The 21,733-nt window shown below is 39.4% G+C and overlaps 1 protein-coding gene across 4 annotated transcripts in view; it reads right to left on the bottom strand.

Moving 5' to 3' along the window:
• Window positions 1–13,334: 13,334 nt before the first annotated feature.
• The window catches only part of insc (INSC spindle orientation adaptor protein), a 62,034-nt gene continuing 53,635 nt past the window's right edge, over window positions 13,335–21,733 (bottom strand). For all 4 annotated transcript variants that reach the window (XM_026175086.1, XM_026175087.1, XM_026175090.1 and 1 more), the window contains 6 exons: window positions 20,746–20,917; window positions 20,292–20,470; window positions 19,910–19,976; window positions 15,693–15,848; window positions 14,725–14,801; window positions 13,335–13,760 (listed from right to left, as the gene is read on the bottom strand). In XM_026175086.1, the coding sequence (XP_026030871.1) occupies window positions 13,632–13,760; window positions 14,725–14,801; window positions 15,693–15,848; window positions 19,910–19,976; window positions 20,292–20,470; window positions 20,746–20,917 (780 nt within the window). In that variant the 3' untranslated portion in view covers window positions 13,335–13,631. The remainder of the gene's footprint in view (window positions 13,761–14,724; window positions 14,802–15,692; window positions 15,849–19,909; window positions 19,977–20,291; window positions 20,471–20,745; window positions 20,918–21,733) is intronic.

The following is a 21,733-nucleotide window of genomic DNA, read 5'->3' as shown; positions in this document are numbered from 1 at the left end:
TGACTGCGCTTCCATCTTGTATGTCCGTGGGAGGGTCAGGATGTTCATGGTTTGGATCACTGCTGATGTTTGGTTCAGAAGGACAGTGTTCTCCTCTAATTGTGGCAATGTTGTGAAGAATCACACATGCCACAATAATGTCACATGCCCTTTCTGGGGTGACCCTGAGTCTTTGCAGGCACTGGAACCAGGCCTTAAGCATTCCGATAGTCATTTCAATTCTGGCTCTTGTCCTGCAATTAGCCAGATTATATCGCTGCTGTGGGCCCGGTTCAGGGTCAGAGTAAGGGGTAAGCAAATAGGGTAAACATGGATACCCCCTATCACCAAGCAAGTAGCCAGTGAACTCTCCTAAGACAGAAGGGTACACTTCAGTTCAAATGTCCCTGAAGCAATTGGTCTTTATATATTTTAAAGTATTCTCAACTCACCATGTCCAAATTTTGTGCTCAGTGTACATTCACGGAATATTTGTGAGTCATGGACAGAGCCTGGCCACTTGGCTTCCACATTTGTGATAATGTTGGCAGCATCACATATGATCTTCACAGTGCAGAGAACACAAATTAGCATCCATTACTATAATGAAATAATTTGTTAGTTTGAAATGCTACAGGGAACTATGTACCTGTACATTAATGCTGTGGAAAGACTTCCTGTTCACATAGTCTCCTTCATTTACTGAAGGAGCAATGATTGGAATGTGAGTGCCATCTATACAGCCAATCACGCCTGGGAACCCTGAAAATAAATGTAAAATTTAAGTAGTAGTCCAAGTATCACCACACCATAAATTAAGTTTTGGTCATCCTGATACCTGCAATTTTGTGGCATCCCTCTTTGATAAATCTTGTGGGTCTGTGACCGGGGAACACCACAGACGAGTACAGGAGACGTTTCAGTGCAACTGTAACATTCCTGACTGCCCGACAGACGGTAGCCTTGGAAACGTGCTCAGCGTAACCAATATTATACAGAAAGCTCCCGTTTGCAAAAAACTGAAGTGCAATACAAATAATATGTACAGAACTGAGAGCATGTCCGCGATGTGTCACATGCGTAATATTAGGCCTGAGGATGTTATTCAAATGAATTATAGATTGTGCTGAAAAACGGTAACGTTCACACAGGAAATCATCAGGAAATGATAAAATGTCCAAACGCGCTCTGATCACTCTCTCCCGGCGGAGAGCTCTGCGGAGAATTTGGGCTTCACGATCTACTGGCTCTTCAAGGAAGGAGCACGCCATGTCCGACACTTCCTACTGTCAGGTTTCCGACAAAGGGGCGGAGACAGTCAGGGTTAGTTGTAGTAAACCTGCTAGGGGGCAGGTTAGCTTCACGGAGTGTGTCGTCATAGTGACTCACTCAGGCTTCAGCTGAACTCGCTTTGTGAAACCGAAAACCCAGAGTTTTCGTTAACTCAGGGTATACTTACTCAGTTTTTCCACTAAACCGGCTTCCTGAAACAGGGCCCAGGACTCAGACACAGAAGTTCAACTTAAAGCGCAGCTTTAATGCTGGAAAACCTCTTACTAACTAAACTCACCAAAAGACAAACAAAAACGCTGGTGGACTAAAACACTGAAGCACAAAACACTGGCAACACGGAGGCAAAACACACACAGCTTGTTGAGGGTACAACGCAACACTGACTCAGAGAAACACAGGGACTAAATACACTGGGAAGTAACGAGGAGAATGAGACACAGAAGGAGAGCACAGCTGGGGGAAATTAGAACTGACGAGACAAGCAAAGCAGGACACATTCACATAAGACACGGACCTTCAAAGTAAAACAGGAAGGATCACACAGAGACGCGAACTTGACACAGTGGAGACAGCAACTAAGAAAGACAGAGACATAAACCATAAGGCAGAGGACTCTAAGAACCGAGAGACACAGAGGGGAAATCAAACATGCAGACACAGACTTACACAGAACAGAGGGGACATAGAGAAACATGAAGGGCAAGGGATCGAAACTAGAAACTCACACCAAGTACAATAATACAAAAATCACAAAGAACTAAAACGCTGGGTCAGGAGACCCAGGACCCTGACAGTTTTATCACCTCTTCAGGTTGTAAATCATGTTTTTAAAAAGTAACCAAGTAACTAAGTAATTAATTACTTTTGAAAATAAGTAATCAGTAAAGTAACGGGATTACTTTTTACGGAAGTAATCAGCAATTAGTTACTGCTTACTTTTTTCACGTAACTTGACCAACACTGTTCATGACACACGGAATTTTATTAATGTAGCACATTTCAATACATAAAAACTCAAAGTCCTCAGTACAAAAAAAGAAGACATAAAAACAATTAATGGTTCAATGGTAAGCTAAAGTAGCTGTAAGACTTACTATAGGGTTTTTTTTCTCTGTAGTTAGTTAATATGTTAATATTTAAGTCCCTTACATGTACATTTTGGTTTCATCAGCTACTGTACCATTTAGTTTAAACTTTGTTTTGTTTTGTTGAGGTTGCAGAATTTCTTATTTGACTTTTTGGTTTGTGGATTTTTTTTGAAGGTGTAAATTTTGTTTTGGAAAATAGCCTGTTCCTTACCTCTGAGGATGTTCTAGTCTTTTTTTTTTAAGGCTGTTCACTTATGTAATGGTCAAAACCCTATTTTGTCTGAAAACCTGTCTCTTAGAAACTGACCTGTCCTGCAATGCAGTAGAATAAATGTAATATAGGAGTGGGTTAATCATTAAATTCTTAATATACTATTATTGTGTCAATATTCACAGTCTAACAAATCCAACAGCTCTGTTTTATACAGTACATGTGTGAAAATACTTGTACACACACCTGTATAAACCAACAGTCACACATGACCAGATGTCCCCTCCAAGAGGTCATACTCAATCAACAAACCATTCTTAATTTTTAACCAGATAAGTCATTTTAGGGGACAGGATGTTACAGTAGATAAGGCAAAGTTTACTTTTCTGTTTGTGGAAAAGTTTCGGGAATCAGCTGGCAACTGTCTAACTTGGCACGCTGTCATCTAATTGTGTTTTTAATTGGAAAACGTTGATTTAAAGCACATCAAAAAGCAATTCAAATGAGTACCAAAATCTAAATAAAGTAAATTTAAAAAGCTATGGTAGCTTATTTATTTATATAAACTTTGTTAGCATAGCTACCAGAGTTTTTATGGAAGTTAAAAAAATAAATAAATCTTGCTCTTGAAAATATAAATACCCAAGAGAAGAAGAGCGCCTGCTGCCAAGCTAAAACTGTGTCAAACAAACTCTGCCTTGTTAGACATATAAAAACTAAAGGCGATGGATTCTGAGGCTGTTACATGATATGCTCCGTCATAACTGTGGACACAGACAGTTACACAAACGTGGCCTGGCGGTTTGCTACTGTCTGCAGTTATGGGCAGCGATACAGTAAAAACAAATACAGTTCTGTTGCCTGGTCGTCTGTAGGAGAAACAATCTCTCCACAAATTCTCAGAGGTGTTGGATAGAAAGAGGACAGAAGGATCTCCTGTGTGGGGGTGTGTGTATCGGGTGTGTGGGTTTGGGTGGAATGGAAGACCTAAGTGGAGAGAGCGTGCTGTGGTGGCTTGTAAATGCTGAATGGAGCTCACAGGACCAAAGAGAGGAACGCATGTACTTATATTTGTTCATGTACTTATATGTATTTCTAATGTTGTGGGGGCATTAGTCTGTTTGCAGGGAGACATTGCTGAGATTCAACTACATTCAGTTTTAGGGAACATAGATCGTGGATTCTAGGTCAGTTAGCTTTAGGGTTCCAGCCAATGAATGTAAGTGGGTGTAGTAATCATTTGCTGAAGCACAGCTGAGTGTATTAAAAACTGTAAGGGTGACATCAGGTTTCTGTGTTTTTTTAAAGACAGAATGAAAAACAAAATCAATAATCAAAGTATGTTTCATGTGTGTGCGTATAACCACAGGAACATGCAGCTACTGTATTTGATTGTCTATGCAGTGTGTAAATGAAATACTTTGTAAAGTTTGAGAGTTAAGACATAAAGTGATAAAGTATATATTTAGGCTGCTTCTCAGGATTAAGGATAGGTTTTCTCACAGATATGACCCCTTATCATGCTACAGTTTTGAAAGGCGGGTCTCTGATGGGGTTTTTTTTGTCATTAAAGATTTAATTTCAAGTGTGTGGCAAGAACCAGTAAACATACATGGAAAAAAGGACTCAGACTTGTAAGTGTTTTGGGGGATAGAAAATGCACTCAGCAGTTTTATTCAGCCTCAAAAGTGTTTGAACAGCACCAATGGGGGTGGAAAGCAGCACATTTAATCAGGGTACTTTGTAACTTAAGAAATAATAACAAAATAAGGGTTTCTGTTCCATGCTTCCTCCAGAATTACAGTAAATGCCTCGAAGTCTGATTAGGAAACAGTTTGAAACAAACTTTCAATCACTCTTGAAAATCATACTGTAATCGTGAACAAAGCATATTTCACACCCATGTTGATCTAAGAAGGAGTCTGATGAGCAAAAATGCAGTTATGACTTTACACTGACTAAGTCACTAGAAACTTAGAAGAGCATACTATCAGAGAGAGGACTACTCAAGTCATGGAAACGGGCAGTTAGTGAGTTGAGTGTTATTTTCACATACAGTGCAACAACAGCACTGCTGTACTCTGACGTCACTGGCTGCTTCACAATAACAGTGTACTGGACAGCAAACATTGCTGTAACAGTGTTTGCTGTCCAGTCCATGCTGCCTGTACAGAGATTCATGGGGTCAGGAGGAACAAGGCTTCCAGTATGTAAGCCAAACTTGAGTCTGAATTTTCTGAACTATACCTTTGTTTAAATATGAATTAAAAGACCATGGTGTACATATGTACAAATGTTTATCTCAAAAGTTATTTCACTTCTTATATCTGCTTGGGACTGATGAACTTTTGATTGGAATCAATCTGTGTTTGTGTCTCTCTTGCAAACCAAAGGCACATTGTCTCCAGAGAGATGGTACACTGCTAATTAGTCATTTCAGTCAGAGTAAAACTAAAAATGGACTTTATGGCAAATGTGTTTCACCGCTCACATACTTGTAAGTATGAAAGTATAGCTAAGTTTTATGTTCCTCCAGTGAATAGCCCTATATTCTTTTTAACTTAAACATACTGCCATGAGAAAGAAAAGACTTATATCGACTTTATTTTTTTTCTTTCAAATGACAAAAAAAAAAAGCAAAAAACAAAACAAGTTTTCCTCTGTGTGCAGAGAATTCAGTTCTGAATTCAATTCTGTGTCGCAATACACCTCATGCCTATTTAAGTCCTCGGTTCAGGTTGTGTCAGTTCCTTGTCCCCCTGTCAAGTTGTCACGTCTCCTTCCTTATGTTATATGTGCTCCTTAGTCTGTATTTGCATTTCAGTTGCTTTCTCCAGCTTAGTTCTGCTCTTTATTTTGTTCTGTCAACCTTCAACCTACAATAAAGCAGTTGTCCATTAAGTCAGTCTGCCAAGTCCTGCATTTTGGGCCCTCTCTCTGCCTGTCACACACCTAACATGACACATAGTCTGAGACCAACACAGAACCAGCTTTATGAGAAAATGTTACACCATAGTAGTTTGTAAAACTGCAATTTAAACAACTGAGTCAACTTGCACTTTGCTGTCAGCAGTTAACATTAGCTCTATTTCTCAGGTGCTTGCAATAAGAATTGCTCACTGATGTATGTGTATATGTGTGTGTGTGTGTGCGTGTGTGTGTGTGTGTGTGTGTGTGTGTGTGTATACATGAATTTAATAAAATTAATAGTTTCAATGAGGGTCCTCTTGAGTTTGGAGGTACAAACATGTTTGCTTATACATTATGTGTTTGCACACACGATGTTCAAGGCAGTTTCTCGCTGCCGGAGTTTCTCCAGTCCCTGAAGACCAGTGCTGTCTTTCTTTCATTCTCTCTCTTCCTCTCTCTCTCTCTCTCTCTCACACACACGCGCACGCGCACACACACACACACACACACACACACACACACACACACACACACACACACACACACACACACACACACACACACACACACACACACAGATTCACTCAAATGCATAAATACAGACATAATAAAAACACCCTTTGAAACTAGACTGTAGCTGCTCAAATTTTAATCACCACATTTCATTAATTCATTCCTTTTTCCAGAAGCATGCTGGTCTCCATCCAGTGATTTTGGTGAAAGAAAAAGATTCAAAATGTTAATTTTCTTCTGATGAAAATTAACTTTTGTCTATCTTTTACTTTTACTGTGGAAAATAAATTACAGCACTGAATATGCTGAGCATTTTATCAAGGCCACAGGTCTTAAGAAAAAAAAGGAGCTTTTTGAGCCTTGGCTTGGTGTATTTATTTGAGAGTCAGTTACGACCCACACAGGGACCTCCTGCTGTCCCACCTGGCACGCACAAATTAAGGCACACTCAGGCAACAACTGAACAAAAACACAGTGATCCACCAATCATTTTGTAGAACACAAAAGAAAAAAAGGGTTTTGTTTCACCTTGAAGGCCGGTGAAAAAAAAGTTTGCTTGACATGCTGCCTCATGTTCTTTGATCCTTGCTATTGCACCTAAGAAGCCTCTTTTTTTTCATTTAGCTGAATTTTGAATGGTGCAATGGAAAGTTTCTTTCACTAAAAAATACTACATCAAAAGTGGTCGGCGAGTGGAAAGTTCTCTTTGTCCTATTAAGCGGCAAAAAAATAGGGAAAAACTACAATGTGTTTTACATGGGATGGAATTTTTTTCTAAAACTCAACTGAAGCTTTTGAGTAACTCAACTGAAGCAATTCTGTTCATAATTTCCTAGGTGTAGCCAAGTGGCAGAAGGCTTCTGCTTGGGTGGTCAGTGCCCACTCTGGGTTGGAACTGTGGGGGATACTTAAACTTGAGTTCAAGTATCTCAGGGTCTTGTTCACGAGTCAATTTATAGCTTTTTTTTGTTTGTTTTGTTTAGAAACATCAGACGCAGCTCATCAACTCTTAATGTTTACTTCAATTTTTTTGTTGTGCATTTTTTGTGTCAAATTTTTCACAAAATTTAAACACTTTAGGTGTATATATACATTCAACGACACATTTGCATCCAAAAAAGTTGTAATTTCATATTTTTTTTGCAACAGGTTTGAAGTCTAAAGGCTTTTAGTCTTTTCTTCTTTAGATTCTATTTAAACTATTATGAAAAGTTCAGAATTTGACACAACTGTCATTTGTGCCTCAGACAGACTTCCTTTACATACATGTAGTGGTGCCCCTATGTTTAGGATCGCAAATCCTGGTGTATGTCCCCTCACCCCCAAACAGTTGTGGTAGATGGCTGTCCCTCCTAGAGACTGGTTCTGCTGGAGGTTTATTCCTGTTAAAAGGGAGTTTTTCTTTACTACTGTCACCAATTGCTTGCCCATAGGGGATCTTCTGTTGGGCTTTTCTCTATGTTATTGTAGGGTTTTTACCATGCATACTAAGGCACCTTAAGGTAAGATTTGTTGTGATTTGATGCTACATAAATTAAATGTAATTGAACTGGACTGAATTAAAATGTATATTAGGGATCACTCAGATTTTATTTAAAGACATTTTTTCTGATGGGACTCTGCCTCCCAAAGTACCCCTAAATAAAGCAACCACGTTTCATCACTGTAAAGACTGATTAATGGATTACTGTGAAATCAATAACGTGCAGATCCAAGTGTTTGCTCATGTAAAACTCTTAAATTCATAATCACAAAACCAACAAAAACAGACGCTGACATACAAAATGTTTTTAGTGGTGAATTACCTTCTGACAAAGTACTTATAACAAAAAGAAAGTGAAGAAAATGCCATTTGCCCACGCGTGATTTGTTTTCATTGCATAACATTTATTCTTGCATTCATTCTGCAGTTTCAAGACACAGAAGAAAATTATGAAAGGGAGCTTCTGCACTGCACACATTCTTGGACATTTTTATGGCATTAAGCTTTTACCCTCCACTGCCTTTGGCCAAAAGTTGCAACCACAAGTGCAGATATTAATTACTCTCAGCGTTGTATTTTAGCAATTAAAATCCCACTGGGTCCTCAAAAGAGGCCAACTGGGGAGTTATCAGTAAACAGGAATATTACTCTTTAATTGGCTGTCCAACAGTGATGGCACTTAAGTCATAATTAGTCGTTATACTCTGAGGTCTATATGTGCTGCAAGATGATACTAATGTGGGATCGTGTGTGTCTCTGTGTGCGTGCGTGTATCGTTGCAGAAATGTTAGCAGTGCATTGACTGAGATAAATAAACAGATACTAATGGTTTTTGTTGATTTAGGTTTTTCTAATGAGCTCATTCAACCAAAGGAATGGTGTAAAACTAGTCTGAAAGTACAAGTCTCTCAACGGCAGCTTGTTTTACTCTGGAAGAGTCATGGAAAGAATGTAGAACTAAAGCTAAAAGTCTGTTGCTGCTGGAAAATTGCAAGTGATGTGAAATTACGTCTCTTGAGTTTAAAAAAAAAAAAAAGGTGAATACAGTATCTGTGCTGTCAACAGCAACAACTTAATGTCCACAACATTTTATTGAGACACTTAGTAAAACATTTGGGAAAAGGAAGCCTGTGTAAACCAGACAGCAAATGTGACCACAATTAGAAACACTACAGGTCGATCTGTTGAAAGCTAAATACATTTTTTCTTTCATTGATGCAGCAGAACAGTATGCAAATAACACGCCCTAATAAAGCTGCTAAAAGTACACTTCTAGAGTTACTTTCAGCTGCTCTCTTATTCCTACGATGTGTCCTAAGATGCAGGTTGCACTAAAAACTCATTTTAGTTTTTACACCAGTTGCCCTTCCTAAAGCAACCCTAAAGGGATTTTTGTCTCTGCCCAGGACTGAACCACTGATCTTTTGCTTTACAGGTAAACTGAGCCAAGCATGTTTGTTGGGAAATAGAGATGCAGTGTAGTTGCTGCTCTTGTGCTGTCAATTTTATTATTTCCATAGCCTTATTAAAAAGCACCTACTGCTATAGTAATCTTACAATTATTTAAAAAAAACACATGGCATTTCATGTTATAGATGGAGACCTTGGGTCTTAGATAGCCTAAGATACAGTTTGTCTAACAACAGAAACAAGATTTCACATTTCTTTATATGCATCTTGAAAATATGCAGACTTGCATCATTTTAATCCCTTGACCAAAAGAAATTATCTACAAAGTTTGGACACATTATTTCTTCCTAATTTGTGAGTTTTGGAGAAGTGAAGTTCTATCAACTTCTGAAAGCATTTTTTTAAAGAAGGAGAAATTTCAATCATTGTTTGCTGAAATAAAAAGAGGAAGACAGAGAAAAAGTTTTCCAAGCAAAAGATGTGACACATAAAATATTCAGGTCTCACGGGAGCCAGAGAGAAGTGTCTTCTTGCATTAGAAGTCCTCTGATCCTTTTCCTTCCCCAAATGCCAGGTGTATATATAGCTATAGTTTGGAAAAGTGTTTAGCATAGTACAAGTGGGGGTACAAATATTTCCATTCCCATTTTTGATGAAAATAGAGATGGATGTTTTGCTGATTTTTTTATTTGTTAATTACCCCCTTAAAAATGTTCAAATTGCTACTGAAAGAAAACAAAAGAATGGCAACAACATACACAGACTACTGAAGATGATGTAGAGGGAGGAAAGTGAAAGTTCAAGAGCTAAGAAACTGAGAAAAACTCTACAAGCTACAATACTTGGTCTCATGATCATGGTCAAACCAAAACAATATCAAAAGAACCTGTGTTTTTTAGGCTGTCTGCTTAGTCCTCCTCTTTATTCATACATATTTCATCAGGTTTCAACAAAGCGAGGCAGGAGCATATTCTATCACAAAAGCCTGTGAACACAGTCCCACGTGTATGCTGGACAACACACATGCGCACACACAAAGCAACTCAATTGTCTCAGTGCTGAGTTGGAGTGTTACAAGTCCAGGCTCAGCATTAGTGCCCTTAGGTAAAAAAGAAGCTACAGTGAAAGCAAGAAGACCCTCAATTGTCTCTCCAAGGAGAGGAAGGCTTATGAAAAAAGCTGAGTGTTTTTTTTATCAAAGGGATGGCAATACAAAGGACACATTTTGCAGATCGACACTCAGACATCTTTTTTCCTATTACTTGGTGTATTTCCCAATCATTAGTGAAAATTTAATGTTTAACTCTTCAATAATAGGCAGGTGTTAGGTCCTTTTTAATGCTATTGTAAATGAATGAATTCTCAAACTTTTGATGACAAGTTTTTCCAACTTGGGAAAAATTCTCTCTCAAAGAGAGACAGCATCACACACTGTTAGAGGTCTGCCTCACCACCACATATTTCAAATACAACAAAGGTTTCCACAGGCAAAAACATGGCTGTCACCTATTGTAGCCAACCTTTACATGGAAGAAGTGGAAAGAAAGGCTCCTGGCTCTTTTAAAGGGAGAGTACCCAGCCACTGGTACAGATATGTAGATGACACCTGAGTGATCAGGACCCTACACCACCAGGCAGAACATGTTCCCTCTAAGCCTGAAGGGAAAAAGAAGGAACACACACATGTAAAGGAAGCGCTTAAGACATGCGGTTATCCTAATTGGGCTTTCATCGAGTCAGCAAAGATGCACAGAAAAGAAGACCAGACACCAGCGAGGGAGGATAAGAAGGACAGACGCAACAACATTGTCATCCCTTATGTAGCCGGTGTATCAGAAAAACTCAGGAGAGTTTTCTCCAAGCACGACATCCCGGTGTATTTCAGACCCAGCAACACGCTCAGACAGAAACTGGTTCATCCCAAAGACAAAACTCCTAAACACAAAATTAACAATGTGGTGTATGCTGTACAGTGCAGCGAGGAATGCTCAGACCTCTACATTGGAGAGACCAAACAGCCACTTGATAAATGCATGGCACAACATAGAAGAGCCACCTCCATAGGACAAGACTCAGCTGTCCATCTGCATCTTAAGGATAAAGGACACTCTTTCGAGGATGCCAATGTTCACATTTTGGACAGAGAGGACAGATGGTTTGAAAGAGGAGTGAAAGAAGCCATCTATGTCCACTGTGAGCGACCATCTTTGAACAGAGGCGGTGGTTTACGACACCAACTCTCTGCCATCTATAATCCAGTTTTGAGATCCCTTCCCAGACGCCCACTCACATCCTGGGCCATCTGACCTCAGGAAATCACATGAGAGGATGGGGCCAGGTTTCACAATGAGCTCACCTGAAACCTTGGCTGATTGTGACCCACACCCATTTTCACTCCTTGGCTCATGTGATTAGGTAGAGGATCATTAGGGGGTCCATTGTCCCTCTTGGTGGACAGGGCTTAAATCTGGGACTCTCCACCATTTGACCCTAGAACTGAAGAAGCTTCTCGGATGAGAGGTGAAACGTCTTCAAGCAATTTAAAGAAGTCCAGACGCTTTTCTTTCCAAGCTCCTTAGACTCTCTCTCAGAGAACTCGGTGGTGCACCGAGGACCAATAGGTAAATCTTTTCGATCCACCATCTCTTAGTCTCGTCACTTTGGTGTTTCCCTGTGAGCCTCATTCAAAAGCTTTTCACATATCTGGTGTTTTGTTTTTTGCCTATTTAGCAACAATAGGCAGTACTGTAGTAAAATAGTACTGACATGCCCCTTTTAATTAATTGGCTACATTGTTAGCAGTTACTTACTTGCCCAAGCAGTGTGATAGATTTCTTTCAGGTACGTTTGTGTGGTCTGGTGCGTAAAAGTCTAATATTTACCTTCTTTCAGATCCGCATTTGCTCTCTACCAACTACAGGGGAAATATCTGGTTTGCTAAATAGTCCACAAAGTTTGCGAGCTATCTGTTGTGTTGAGCTGCAGTTTGTTGCTGAGCAGGCGGCGTTAGTGCTTACAGACTTTTGAATGAAAACACCTTGGAATATAATACACTGGATAAACACCTTAAATCCAGGGGTGACATTTGTCTGTAGGTTCTTTAGAAAAGCTTTTATTATTGTTATAAATATATTTATTAAACCTGCTTTATGATTTAAATACACAGTAAACCGTGTCTTCAATAATAGGCTATTAACCAGACATTTGTTTGTATTTATTGTTTAGTGATTTCATTTTCTATAATGATAGATATTATAAATACAGAGCACTCTTAACAGCCCTAAAATTCACAACATCTTGCTCTTGACCTCAGTAAAATGTGATGAAAAGACAGACTGTGGTGCTTCACAACTTATTCTGCTGTTCTGAACTACTGGGTTAAAACATTTCTCTCTTTCTGTGTGGTATACACTCTTGTGCTACCATGTACTGTCATAGCACATAACAGGCACTGACCAAAGACAATTTATTTCTTTGTAACAAAACAGAAGATTTTACAGCATTCAATAAGCGACAGCATTCAAAAATACCAAAATGACCTTCACTAAGGCACTGGCTAAAGCATCTTTTTGGCATCTTTTAACTAAGACACAATGAAGATAGGAGAATTGGGTTCCTTTACATTGCCTGTCTGGGAGCTTTGAAAGATAAATTAACCATGACTGTTAGCGGTTAACCCGTTTCTTAATTAATTAATGGACTTTTTTTTTCTCTCTGTTAGTTACATGTGTAATTATCACCATAATCCTCAATTAACAATGACCTTGTATTCACTGAGTTGATCAAAAACTCCTCTGTCTGACAGCTCCAGCTTGGTCAAGATTGGCTCATGTAACAGGACAATGATGCCAAGCGCTGCAACAAATCAGCAACAGGATGGCTCAAAAAGGAATGGCTCAAGGCCTTGCAGTGACCCAAAGTCCAGACCTCGACCCAAATTAAATACTGTGGGAGGGACCTTAAGCAAGCTGTGTATAAACAAATGCCTATAGACCAAAACTCCTCCACAATGATTTGACAGACCGATAAAGGATGACTGAAATATGAGCTTAAGTTATTGCTGCTAGAGTTGTTTCCTATTAAACTAAGCTATTAAATTACAGGGCTGCTTAGTTTACTTAGAAAAACTTTCTTTTTCACATGACTGTAACAAAAGCAAACAAAAACATACACGACAGTGGTAATAATTTACTTACTTAGTTATTTTAAAAAATGGTTGCTCACTGAAAAAGTTTATTATTTGAAGAAGATGAGGATAAAATAAACCAAAACTAAATCTCAGTTCTTAAATGATAGACATTTCAGATTGACAGTTTTCTCTGAAACCTTTTATAGAGTCAAAACGCTTCAGAAACAATGTAAAAAAAATTGCACAGTGGTCAAATTTAAAGCATTTCATTGCATTTTTTTTTCAAAACGTTTCATCTACTTATACAAATACTTACTGTTATGATTAATGAAATAATGAAATTCTCTGTAGAATAACATGAAATAATGACCCACGTTTTCCTAAAACAACATACATGTTTGTTGCATTTAATCTGAAAACTGAGTTGCACTATGCAACACATTTATACACATTTATATGTCCTCTGCATCTATTCAGCTATTTCCTATTAACTGAACGAGAAATTTAGACTCAAACAAAGCTGTAGTCATGAAACAGATACACTCCTTCAGAACACGCGTGGTTTTGTACTGACAATGAGAGTTCTTCACTCTCGGTGATTTGGTGTGCAGGGGATCATACAAAGCTCTCCTCCATGTTGGAACACAGCAGGAAAGAGTCAACTAGACGTGGTTTGATCAGCTGCTGGTGGTCGGCTGCCTCGATGCTGTCTGGACAGCCTGCTGCCAGCCTCCTCAAAGCAGCCTGAAGACATGCACAGTAAGCGTGTTAGCAAACACACGTACCACACAGACATTCATGTTATCATATCTCATCATTGTGCTGCACATATACAGTAAATATGCAATCATGCATACAGGCAACTGCACATGAATAATATGGCTTGACAACCAAAAAGAAACTTATGCATCCTTACAGTTTCAGCAAGAAACTGTAATGAAAATACCAAATTCAATCCTATAACCTTTACTGGGCTAGAAGTTCTTTAAAATCACCCTGTTTTTTGTTTTTCCCAGTGTCTCGCTTTATTTGAAGAGCGTACAAGTTTTACACGTGATGCCTCTAATCCATTCAGCCACGAGAGCCTCCAACATTTATGTTGAAAATTACAAATGATCTGTCAAAGCTCGGCGTCTTTTGAAGGTAAAACTTCAACATCTACAAACGCGCTACTTAACCCTTGGCCAAAAGGATAAGATGGAATCGCATTAATTTGAATAGACTGAGTGTGGTTACAGTAAAGAAGAAGGCATTTCTCAGCGCAGCGAGGCAGCCCAATTAAGCTCCTGACCATTATGTGCTTCAAATCCCCTCATCAGCCCCAAGATCTGCTCTCAATAATTATGGTCAGAATGATAATGTATGAGCAGAGATATTATTCATGATATGTACATATTTAAACACGCAGCGTCTGAAATGGTGCTTTCTCAGCGTGGCTTGGAGAGGATAAGGTTGATATATTTTCCGCTTTTTAAAAATTGCCTTTTAAATGTAATTAAATAGGACAATATTAGGAGCACTGATTGTGGGCCCGTGGTGTATTGCACTTACTTTTACCGCTGAAAATGTATAGTATATTAGGAGTCAAATTTAAATAGGCAGTTTGTGAGTTTGAATGATGTATTTGTATTCAGTACACAGAATAATTTACACATATGTAAAGGTTTGTATGTGCACACACAAATAAAAACACACGGTTTACACCTACCAGGCAAGCCACCAGCACAGAGTCACTGTTATTTCTCTCAGTAGGGGAGCGACACAGCTCAATAAGGCGAGGAACAGCTAAAGACAACAGAGGAACATTTCAGTTAGCAGCTTGTCCAACTCTTTGATGTCAAACAGAGCAACTGTAGCTGTGTGTTGTAGACTTCTGGGTAAAAGTCTTTTTTAGCATTCTGTGATCAATAAATTGAATACCACCCCTTTAAAAAAGAAGAGAGATTCAGTCGCTCTGTCACTTCTGATACAGACTATGAAACATGTAACTTTTTCAAATTCAGATTAAAGGATTCAGAAAAATCAGCTATGCAGAATAACATATGTACAACCAATACTCTTAAATTATTTCCGTCTGGTCTATCAGGCATTTTTTTAAAGAGTATTGATTATGAGGATTTGATATCCAACTAATATCTTTATGTGGCCAAAATCATTTTTACTTATGTCAGTCAAAACCAGCTGATCATCTGATTACGGTAGTGGCTTTACGTTGCAAAATAAACCTCTCTGAGGCAACTGTTGTGAATTGGCGCAATGTAAAATAGATTTTATTGAATTGCATAAATGCATATGTTTGTATTAAGATGGTTGCATAAATATACAAAAAAAACAAAAAACAGACTTTTTTTTCCGTTTTAAAAGCTACAAAACTGATAAAACGGAAACAAAATACTTTCCATTTTCCTACTGTCTGTCTGTGACCCTCTAGTGGCCACCGACAGACTTACAGCACTTATGTGTGCGTGTGTGTGTTTTATATATTAGTTTACTTATGCCAGATGTGTGGATTGGACGTGTGTGTCTTTTGGAACATTTAACAATTTTTTTAATTAAATACACATATCACCTTGTACAAAATGCATTTCATTTACTTCTTTTGTACATTTTGTACAATGCGATATTTAATAAGTAAGATAATTGTTAAGTGTTCCAAAAGACACAAAGCCTCACTACCTTTAAGCTGGATAGCTGTTTGGGCCACATCAGGGTCTCTGCTCAGTCGGGCCAGTGTGACGGCAGCTTTCTGCTGGACACGCTCACAGGCAGCGCCCTCTGATGGACTGGAAGAGGATGGTTTTTCTCCCAGCAACAGTAGCAGTCTTTCTATACCTTGAATATATAATATTCAGCACAGATTAGCCAGGCAGGAAAATAACACATAGGAACCAGCAAAATGTAAAATGTAATATAAGAGCAGGAACAAAACAACACGTTTAGAGAGACTTGAGAGTTTCCAGACAAAAAGTTACACAAGAGTCAAGGTTTCAAGTGAAAAAGAAAGAAGCAAAACTTTCTACACATGCCTGTGAGAAAGGATATAGAAAAAGTGCAGTTAGTATAATAAAGAAAAAAATTACTGAAGGCAGTCAGTCAGCCCTTCAGCCAGTTATTGTTAAATAATATTTCAAAATTATTCTGAAAAATAAGTTATAAGGCTAACACCCTAAGGGCAATGCTATAATTCAAAGGCCAAAACTCATAAAGTGACATTGAGAGATAATAAATCTAAATCATTTTTAGCTGCTTAATATATGATAAAAATGTTTTGTTACAAAAACAATCAGATTTTTTTTTCACTGAGGTGCTCGTATGAAAAATAAAATCAAACTGGCCTTAATGAGCAGAAAAAGAGACTGAAACTGCCAACCTTCGATAGTGTGAGACTGAGACAGTGACTCAGACACATCTATCTATCTCACTCTTTTATAGTGTAAGAAGTACAGAGCCAGTGGAATACGTTAAACAGAAAAAGGAAAAGAGTTTGAAAAAATACAAATGGGAATGATGAAAGGATTACAAAATGATACAAAACACATATTATCTCTATGTAACTCTATTTAACAAATAATACCTCTTTATTAAAAATATATTTTTTTTTATGTTCAATGTCTGATGTTTTCAGCTCTTCTAAGCTAGTTCACAGAAATTAAAGTGATGCTGCCCTCCTGAGGAATAAAAAAGAATTACACTGAAGCGTCTCACTTTTACTTTCATCTAGTCAGCAGTTTGGTAGTTTCCACTACCATTAATTAAGTGTGCCTATGCGAAGGCACACTTATTACTATTGCTCGGATTTATTATTATTATTATTATTATTATTCTTTTTCCGCCTGAAATTTTGGACCTTAACTCCCCCCACAGTTTTGAGACAAGGTTCACATATGATATATCATTGTGTGCGGCTGGAGCTGGAATGAGTTGCTATGACTTTTGGTGTTTATTACTTCTATAGTTTTTTAAATATGAATATTTTAATGCAAGTTTTTTCCCATTGAAATGAATGGAGAACAAGAAATCTTCATTTGTGGTGTGCTGGCTCACTCTAGTGGTATGTCGGGAGTAATGCGAGGCGGCCGCTGTGTCCCTGTGGACGCTTTTATTTTGTATAACTACCGGAAGTAGTTCCTATGTACTGACGCTAGCTGGGTAGCTAGCGCCGCGTCGCTTAAAAAGCAGCCGGGCTTGTCTTAAACTTAAGAGGCTGACACTCGCTAAACCACCCGATCGCTCGCCAAGCGACTGTTTCACACTGGACTTATTTTTCGTTTATATGGGCCGATGATGCTGGTCGATGAGGAAAAACTAACTGAGTTGTTTGGTGGTGGCTAACGCGGAGCTAGCTAGCCACCGGTATGTGTCTCTTTCCCCTCATATGTGGGGAAAGAAACATGTGAGGCGGCCGCCGATCAACCGGTTTTCAGGTGAGAATGTAGGTGTGTAAACGTCAAATATCTGCTCGTTTTGTCAAAACATCCCATATTAGCAACAGATTTCTCACGATGTTGCTGCTAGCCGGCTAGCCAGTTTGGCCGGCCGGCTAGCCGGCTAGCTAGCTCGGCTAGCTAGCGCCGCTTCGCTCAAAAGCACCCAGGCTTGGCTTTCAGTGAGGCGTCTCTAACTCCTTTCACCCCCGATCGCTCCGCAAACAGTCTTTGTCTTAGCTGGACTTATTTTTCGTTTATATGGGCCGATGATGCTGGTCGATGTGGAAAAAATAACTGAGTTGTTCATATACCGGTGGCTAGCTAGCTCCGCGTTAGCCACCGGTATATGTCTCTTCCCCTCGTATGCGGGGAAAGAAACACCGATCGACCGGTGGTGGCTAACGCGGAGCTCAATCGTGGATAAGGGGAACCCAATGCAGGAGAAGCAGGCGGCTGGTGAACTGAATTTCAGGTAAGACGTTATTAACTGCACTCTATTTGGGTCAGATATAAACCGAGTTTAGGTGTAGTTTATTTTCGTTGTGCTGACAGTTACAATAACTGTACTGCGTGCTAGCTAGCACCACGGAGTTTCTATACAGCTGTGCGCGCTAAGTTACTGATGTTGAACTTTATGACAGCCTCCCCTATTTTCAGGCGATAATGTAGGGGTGTAAACTTAAAATATCTGCTCGTTTTATCAAGAAGTCCCATATTTTATCAAGAAGTCCCATATCTCTCACGATGTTACTGCTAGCGCCGCATGGCAGCTAGTCGGCTAGCTGGCTAGGGCGGCTTGGCTGACACCCAGGCCGGGCTGACTGATACCCAGGCCGGCTCACGCTCTCGTTTCACCGCCGCATGGCAGCTAGCCGGCTAGCTGGCTAGCGCGGCTTGGCTGCCACCCAGGTCGGGCTGGCTGACACCCAGGCTGGGCTGGCTGACACCCAGGCCCGCTCACGCTGTCGTGTCACCCCTAGTCTTTCGTGATGACTCTTGGTTGGCTGCTGGACTTATTTTTCATTTATATGGGCTGGTGATTCAGTATGAGTGTCCGGTGAACTGAATGTCAGGTAAGACGTTATGTATATGTAAGGTAGTGACTGGAATAAGTCACAAGGTGTCGCTGTTGAGCTGTATATATGTTGTAAATTTTAGCAATTTTGACCATTTGTCCTCTGCAGGACACCGTAGTTCAGATTTCTCGTTCGCGTGGGCGCCATCTTGGTTCAGTGTTTACTGTGATGTGCAAAGGTAAGCACTGTCAGTGGCGAACTGCATTGGTTTTGTTTAAAAATAAGTGTTCCACTGTGTAAAATAGCGGTTTGTCATTTAAGCTGAGCATATATTTTGTTTATTGAGAGGTTCATGTATTGTCTGATGAGAGTATGAGACAAAGATATACTTTTCTTTCTTACTCTCATATAAAATATTTAGCTTTTATTAAATAGTTATCTGAATCTTACAACCAAAGTTTGTATAATAATACACAAGATTGGCTGTAGACCATTGTTAATCATTCAGAACACTGTGTAAAAATAACAAAAAACAAAAAGTGAATGAAAAGTGCATAAATATTTATTTTAGGTGTTTGATGTGTGTGGCAGGGCGTGGTCTGCAGTGCCGCTGCAGGGGAGGTGGACCCACCTCAGCGGCATCTGCAATCACGCCTCTCAGGTGTAAAGTCTGTGCTCTCTCTGCTTTTTTTTTTTTTTTTTTTTTTGTGTATGTGTCGGGCTGTGAGATGAAAAGCTACAGCCGGCTGTGTGGGTACAGCAACTATGTGTGAAAAGTGGTCCATAACGTAATGCTTCAAAGTGTGTTCATGCAAACATTGTTGGGTCTGCTTATGAACCTCTGCGCACAGCGTCTACAAATTGGGGCTGTACGAAGTCACCTCATCTTTACACAAAACTGTAAGCTGTCATCTGTGAGGCGCGAGCGGTGTTTGGTTTTACCATAGTTCATGGTGGAGAATGGCTGCTCTGCTGAGTTTTGCTCTCTGTAGCTGTTTGAATGGCAAACTATACTGATTAGCGGCGGCATAGGCACACTTAAAATTTCTTCAGAAATTTTCGCTTTCTAGTTTAATTTAAAGTTTTATATTCATTTTGGAGATTTAGTGGAGTATTAAGTTTAAAGGAGTTCCTAATATTTGAACCCTCTTAGGGACAAGAGGTGGGCGAAACAAATGTGTAAGAATGCTCCAGTCCAGTACAACAACACTAACCACCAGTATAAATTATCACCTTTTTGAAAACATTAGCAAAAACTGAAAATGTAGAGGCTTCATTAAAGGAGAGTTTATTTCAGAGCTGCTGTAATAGAGTGCATTAGATTTTACAGGTGTACCTAATGAAGAGGCCCGTGAGTGTATTACCTTGATTAAACTGCAGTGTAGCCAGGGAAAAAAATCCCAAATATGGGTAAAAAGGAATAAAAAGCTATAGTTAGAAAACAGACTACCTTGTTCTTGCAGGACTTCAGATGCGCATTGCTCTAAGACAGACAGGTTTGCCAAGATTGTCACCACCTACGATTTAAACAAAAACAAAATGATTAAAGGTCTGGCAAAGAACTATAGTTGAGAGCACTGCTTAAAAACAGGTTGATTTTTGCATTATTGTTAGTAATAGTGTAATTATATAGTATGTTTGCTTTTATGTGACACTTAGGGTAAGAAAAACATTGCATACATGTGTGTGAATGTGAGAGTGAATTAATAGTGGCATTGTAAAGCGCTTTGGGTGCCTTGAAAAGCGCTATATAAATCCAATCCATTATTATTATTATTATTATTATGTGACACTTAGAGTAAGAAAAACATTGCATACATGGAAACATGTACCTGGTCTTTGGAGTAGGGTGTGTCAACTCTCTGGCGGTCTTTGCAGGCCTGAAGTAAGATGTGGATGGCATTAAGCTGCAGGAGGATCTCACAGGCCATGCTGTCGAAGAAGGTGATATTGGCCAAGGCAGCCGACGCCAGGAGGAACACTTCCCCACAGGATGCGGTCTCACACAACTCTGAGAGAAAAAAAAGACGTAACGTACCAAACTGCAGGGGTATTATTAATACACTGTAACATCCAAAATGCAAGTAAAGCAAACCACAAAATATACGACTGATCCCCTCTCTTGTTTAGAGTTTTATAGAGGTTTAAAAGAAATTCAGTAAGGTAGTAAAGTTTAGCCTCGTGCTAAAACAATCACGTACTCATAATTTTCTATGAAATCAAAACAACTTTTTCCTCCTATAAATCAGTGGTCAGGGTGAGGTCATCACCACTGCGTCCACTCACTGATGAGCGCCGTGACAATGTCGTGCATGCTCTCCAGGAAGCTGGCGAGGTGCTGAGTGGATGTGTGGTGAGGCGAAGTGATCTGAGCTACAACAGCTGCCGCTTCAGCTCTGGCTGCCTCCACGCTGCTGTCATCAGTCAAGATGTCTGCCAGGCACAGGATCCCGTCCACCTATTAGACATACAGCAGGGACTGTTTTACTGCTGCAGTGGAAACACGCGGTCATATTCTTTTCATACTCACTTATTTGTCTTATTTCTTTTATTCCAAAATTGCGCGCAAACAGAAATATAGCTGCTCGGCGAATGGGGAAACTATGTACATGTACTTTATTTCACTGTGAGACAAGAGGTTTTAACTGATGGTTTATCGTCACATGATATACAGTGGCCTGCGTCATCTTTGGTCTCACACGTTAGCACGTTAACCTTGATCGTAAACAGCTTAGACTAACAAAATGTAAAGGATATGGATTCATTACTAACATTTCATTAAAGGTTCTATTTATTAGAATTTGGTTCAGGATCAGGCACTGGCAAAACAACACAGATGCGAGGAAAACTCAAACATGTTGAATCCTCAATGTGGTTCTTAAAACCCATTTCTGATTCCTAAGCTGAAGAGCTTCAACTAACAACACATTTGCAGTGGCTGTCCAGACGGACAGTGACGTTTCTATGGTATCAGCTTGACTAAAGCCAGCACCTCTCCCCATAAAGCCATCAATATTTTAAAAACACCACTTCCTTTTAATGGCCAACTACTAGAGTTAATGTGCTGCTGCGAAACTTGTATATCTGACTGGCATCGACCCAGAGTGTGTGCATCATCGGTGAGGAAGTAAGGGAGGAACTCAGAGTTATAGGAGAGAAGGAAGTACTCATCCCTATAAACAAAACTTTTCTTGTGGGCATGAGGTCATGTATTGATTTAATGTATGCTCCAATGAATTTGTGTTTGCTTATTTGTTTGTACGTGGCTGTAAGA

This window comes from Astatotilapia calliptera, chromosome 7 (genome assembly GCF_900246225.1).
Source record: "Astatotilapia calliptera chromosome 7, fAstCal1.2, whole genome shotgun sequence".
Taxonomy (NCBI): domain Eukaryota; kingdom Metazoa; phylum Chordata; class Actinopteri; order Cichliformes; family Cichlidae; genus Astatotilapia; species Astatotilapia calliptera.
The sequence above is the reverse complement of the archived record's forward strand: the minus strand, read 5'-3'. Positions and strand labels throughout refer to the sequence as shown.